At 55.1% G+C, this 5333-nt stretch overlaps 1 protein-coding gene across 1 annotated transcript in view; it reads right to left on the bottom strand.

The window, feature by feature from the left end:
* The window catches only part of Piezo2 (piezo type mechanosensitive ion channel component 2), a 181586-nt gene that overhangs the window by 89764 nt on the left and 86489 nt on the right, over positions 1 to 5333 (bottom strand). The window contains exons 12-15 of the mRNA XM_023705295.1: positions 4599 to 4722; positions 2727 to 3025; positions 1574 to 1722; positions 113 to 286 (exon numbers count right to left, since the gene is read on the bottom strand). Coding sequence (XP_023561063.1) covers positions 113 to 286; positions 1574 to 1722; positions 2727 to 3025; positions 4599 to 4722 — 746 coding nt within the window. The remainder of the gene's footprint in view (positions 1 to 112; positions 287 to 1573; positions 1723 to 2726; positions 3026 to 4598; positions 4723 to 5333) is intronic.

The following is a 5333-nucleotide window of genomic DNA, read 5'->3' as shown; positions in this document are numbered from 1 at the left end:
CGCCCTCCTCCCCCGCGCCCTCCTCCCCCGCGCCCTCCTCCCCCGCGCCCTCCTCCCCCGCGCCCTCCTCCCCCGCGCCCTCCTCCCCCGCGCCACCCCTTCCCGCACTCACCTGTAGATGGCGCTGTCCTCCTTGCTGGGGATGGACTTGAGGTCCGTGAGCTCTAGGAAGCGGTCGTGGAAGTAGTGCAGGTGCAGGATGCACACGAGCAGGAAGGAGGTGGGGATGAAAATGCGCGTGAACAGCTCCGCCACGGTGAACTGCTTCAGGCCCAGGTCCTCCAGCCTGGGGGGCGCAGAAAGGCCGAGGCGCTGGGCGGGGCGCACGCCCCGGCCCGCTCACGCCCGCCCTCTGCCCGCCCGGCCCGCCTGGCCCGCCTGCAGCGCATCCCGTGCTGAGTCTCTGCCAGCCCAAGGTCGCTGCCTCCGAGGCCGAGGCCGGCCGGCCCCGCCCAGGGCAGCCGCGGGGTGTGCACGCCCCTCCGCAGGAGCCGAGAGGCCGCGGGGTGTGCACGCCCCACGCAGGAGCCGAGAGGCGGGCAGGGCTTCCCCGGAGCCCTTCCCGCTGCGCCGCGCCCGGGCTTGCGCCGCACTCGGAGGCCCAGCAGGTCGCCTCGGATTTCCACCGAAGCCGGCTGTTCTGGGGCGGTGCACTGGGAAACGCTTACTCCACTGAGCCAGCTCCCCGGCCCCCCGCTGTTCCTTAGGGGAGCTTTCCCTAGCAGGCTGGGCCTGGGAACCGGAGTTTGGGCCGCCTCTGTCCCAGCCGCTGTGCTCGCAGGCCTTTGCCTCAGCTCTCCTCTCTGCCTGGACCTCTGTCCCGCGCCGACCCACCCCCCACGTCCAGGGAACCCTGGTTCTGCTCCACCTCCGGAAGCCCACTCCATTCAGTTCCCGCTGTTCACTGCCTCCTCTGCCAGGGTGGAAGGCCTTGGACTGACCCCAGGTCTCCCACTGTGACTCCAGCACAGGTCTGGCCCAGGCGAGTCACTGGTGACGCTGTCCTTCATCGAACCCTCCAGTGGCTGTGACCCTTTCCTTCCAGACTTTTCTGACCATACGACAGCAATCATCTGCTCAGCCCCCGGCCTTACTCTGATTGCATTTCTGGGCCAAGTCCAGAAGCTCACAGAAGCGCGGTAGAAAGGGAAAGCTGTGTGCTGTTACACACACACACACACACACACACACACACACACACACGACACTGTCTCCTGCGCCCTCAGCTGGAGTCCAAGCCCCGCAGCACCAGGCCCGAGGCTCTGCCTTCCACCACGAGCCACGCTCAGTCTGTGCACGGGAGACAGAGCCAGCAGGGTGCAGGCGTGTTACTTCCTAGAGGGACCGGCACTCAGAAAACCGGTCCATTAAAATGGGGTTGAAAATTCATGTTTCAGTCACTATCCTGGGAGTTCCTACCATGTTCCCAGCCCAGAGACCCAAGTTAGGGAGCCTGTCCATGTACAGACACCCATGACATCATAGTCACTAGGGCCTCCTCACAGGGGCTGAGCCACAGTGTGCACCGCCACGCAGCTGCCACCCCCACCCGTCGTTCACCACAATGGCTCACTTTTCTTTCTTCAATCCTGTCATATTTTGCCACAAGCCCGGGAAGTTTTCAAACTGATACGTGTAAATAAAGATGAGCACCAGCATCGTGTAAATGACCACCGACATCCAAAAGTATTTCAGGATCTTCCGCCACCACTCGTAGTGTACCTGTGAGTGGCACATTGGAAAACAAAGGAGAAGATGGTTATGGAGAGCCCAGTAAGACACTAGTCATCATAAAATAAGGCTGATCTTATGCTTTTTTTTGTTTTGTTTTGTTTTTTTAACATTCTGTTCCTAATTCGGGTGGGTGAGAACTCAGGATTGCCATTCTACTGTGCAGGGTTGTGGGGACTTAGCAGGAAACATGGGAGCCCTCATCCCAGGAAGTGGCCAGGGAGGGACCTGTGTCGGTCATCCCTGCTCAAGGAAAATGGTATCAACTTTGGGATCCAGCGTGGCATTGTGTGGACAAAAACATGAACACAGAGAGGTGCTGCTCTTCATCATGAGCCATGGCAACTCATCGGAGGACTCAGACCCTGTGTTCGTGAAAGCACGCAGAAGTCGGCTCCTTTCTCGAGAGGCTTTTATGCCTACGCAAAGCAGATGCTGGTCATCGCTGTGCTTGGTTTTGCTGGTTCTCCGCCAAGCGTACTCCACGGTTACTCCTGCTTCTAGCACCGGACTCCCCTCTCATGTGGTGTAAGACTTTCTGGAGAGGACAGCTCGCCTCAACACAATCGTTTGTAAGTTTCAGCTGCTGACACGCTAATGCTCTTGGCGGGGCACAGACAGATGTGTGTGCATACGGAGCACACGTGCTGTGGTTTCCTAGTCCACAGTGTACGTCGGAATGCGCCACTGTGTGAGATCATCCAGGCACTCTCTGTTCAAAGATGTGAGAGGTAATCTGATTATAATCAACTCTTCCTTTAATTAAGAATTTTGGAAAGTTATGACCTTGTTCCTGATTTTAAAGAATATATAATTTCAAAATGGAGACTAGGCCAATGCTGCTCAAGGAAGGATTCTCGGGGTGGGACATCTGACTCTCTTGGGGACCCTCTGCACGCATTTCAGGAGCAGGGTGATGTGGGCTATCAGGGAAGGAAGCTGGTGTCATTCCTGGGGCCGCGGCGAGGACTCTGGGTGCAGGTTTGCAGTCCTACCTGGTACAAGGCCACGCAGAACAGGAAGAGCACCATGTAGATGATCTTGTACATGACGATCTTGCCCTCGAAGCTGACAAAGAAGAACATGCCGCCGCAGACGTAGATCCAGTACTTGATGAACATGGCCACCACCAGGTTGCCCAGCACTTTCATGATGTCCTGGTCGTCGTCCTCCTCCTCCACCTCTTCTTCCTCCTTCCTTCTCTCCTGCTTTTCCTCATTCACTCCTTCCTCTTCCTCATTTTCTGTGGACTCTCCTTCCACAGAAGGAGAGTGTACATCTTGAAGTTCTTCATCTTCAAAACAGAAAGCGGCACCGTTACACTTACAAGGAACTCTGAACAGAGCCCCACATGAGCTGTGTGTGACACCCAGGGGACACAGAGCATCTGTTCTAGGCCCTCCCAGGTGACCACGATGGTTTTAGTTCTGTTCTACTAAATAACAACATGGGGATGGGGAGATGGCTCAGTAGAATAAGCGCTTCCCTGGCAAGCACAAGGGCCTGAGTTCAAGCCCCCATTCCGCCAAAAAAACAAAAAAAAACCCCAAAAACCACAACATGCACAACTGATTCATAGACAATTTTCACAACTTTCCTGAAATGTGGCTTAAAAGAAAATACATTTAGTAATATTTTGCACTAATCTCTCCATCCTTTTTTCATCTCCAGTATCTAGGATCCAGGATATAGAAAAGTAAATAAATAGGTGACAAAAGCACAAATCAAAACGAGAACACAGGGGGAGCCTGCCCCTTAGCTCAGCTCTTTAAGTGGCTGCTTCAACAAAGCAGTCAGGCTCAGGTTGCTGTGGTTCATCCCCACAACTCAAGGCAGCCAAACCTGCCCTGAAGGCATTCGGAGAAAAAACAAACAAACAAAAAACTGACAACACTGATTTTCAACTCTAATTGGCTCATGGCCCTAGGTGAACAGTCCTAACCAAAAGAGCACAAATTAAATTTAAAGAATAATTATAATTTAAGTCTAAAGCAATCTAGGTGTGAAAGTGAAATATGTTTCCTCTTGCTTTAAAATGTGCTGGTTCACAGCCCTCACTGGGGCACCAAGACTCCCCCACACATTCCCGAGTAGGAGGGCTGAAGAGTCAGTGAGGCAGTCAGATTGACTGTCGAGCTCCATGAGCCACGATGGACTGGCCAGCTAGGCACTGTGTTGATTGATGCTCAGGGTCACAGGCAAGGTTCAAATCTTAACGACAGACCTGTGCTGCTGAAAAGTCACCTGACGGTTGGACCTAAATCCAAGACCGTGTAAGACATCTTAGCTGGTCTCCGTTAACTTCCTCATAGCTCCTGGATGGGGTCCCGGCCCAGCATGGGGAGCACTCTGTCCTGGCTCAAGCAGTGCTCCCTCCCAGAGCTCGCTAGCGGCCCCAGTTCTGCACACACCATTCTCCTGCTCCTTGCTGGGTTCCGAGGGCTTGTAAGCAAACTGTTCTCTCCTCACTGGGGTCGCAGGCCTACAGCTGTGGAGAGCTGGAGAATCATGGTCCCTCTTCCCTGTCCCTTCCATTACTTTGCTATATATGATTTTTAGAAAAATGGAAGGCTGCGGGTTAAAATACTGGAGCCAGTGCCCTGGTTCCAATACTCACTAAACTGCCCCCTTGGAAAGGCCAGGAGCTGCCCTGGCTCTCGTTTCCTCTCATGGGGGTGTCACCTGCCCTCTCCTTCTCGTGATGTGCTCTGAAGTGACAGCTCCGTGCTGTGATCCTGGCCCTGACTGCCTGGAGTCCAGGTCCCTCTGCCTTCGGGGTGAAGCACAGAGGCTGATGGTGCATTCTGGGCTCTTCAGCTTGGCAGAGCACAGCACAGCGAGGTCACAGACGGTCCACGCTGACGTACCCCTTTCTTCAGGTTGCTGACTCCCAGTTGTGACCTCTGACAGAAGTGCTTCCTTCTCCCGAAGAGCTTTTTGCTCCGTGAGGTGCTGCCTCAGCAGGAGCCAAAACGTGATGGTGAAGAGAATCTGGAAAATGAGCAGCAGAGGTTTAGGCACTCACGGAGCACGTTGTGGCCTCGGCCCCGCAGACCTGGCTCTCCGCATGGGCGGGAGCACCAGCAACAGTGCTTGCCCTCGAGGCAGAGTCAGGCCCTAGGACACCCCTGGAAGCAGCTGCTTCCCACGCCTTTGCAAAAGGCGCAGGCGGCTGTAGGGCTTGGGCCAGGGGCTTAGTCCTCAGCTAATAACTGCTCTCCGGGGGCACAGCATCCAGAGCACAGAGCAGTTGATGCTCCACTGCTGGCCATCTCCAGGCTTGAGGAGATGTAATTTGTGTCCCACACAGTTCACCGCCTCAAAGATAGGGCTCAGGGGCTGTGACTTGGCTCCGGGCGGCAGCGAGAGCTTAGGATGGTCAAGGTCCTGGGTTCAATTCCAGCACCAAAAAGAAATGAAGAGTGCAACCCTGTTCACTTCAGGGAGTATAATCCTATCCACTTGAGTGTGACCCTGTCCACTTCAGAGAATGTCACCCTGTCCACCTTGGTGTCACTCTGCCTAGTGCAGTGTCACCCTGCCCACTTCAGGGAGTGTCACCCTGCCCACTTCAGTGTCACCCTGCCTACTTCAGGGAGTGT

Source organism: Octodon degus, unplaced genomic scaffold (assembly GCF_000260255.1).
Source record: "Octodon degus isolate 3935 unplaced genomic scaffold, OctDeg1.0 scaffold00216, whole genome shotgun sequence".
In the NCBI taxonomy this organism is placed as follows: domain Eukaryota; kingdom Metazoa; phylum Chordata; class Mammalia; order Rodentia; family Octodontidae; genus Octodon; species Octodon degus.
The sequence above is the reverse complement of the archived record's forward strand: the minus strand, read 5'-3'. Positions and strand labels throughout refer to the sequence as shown.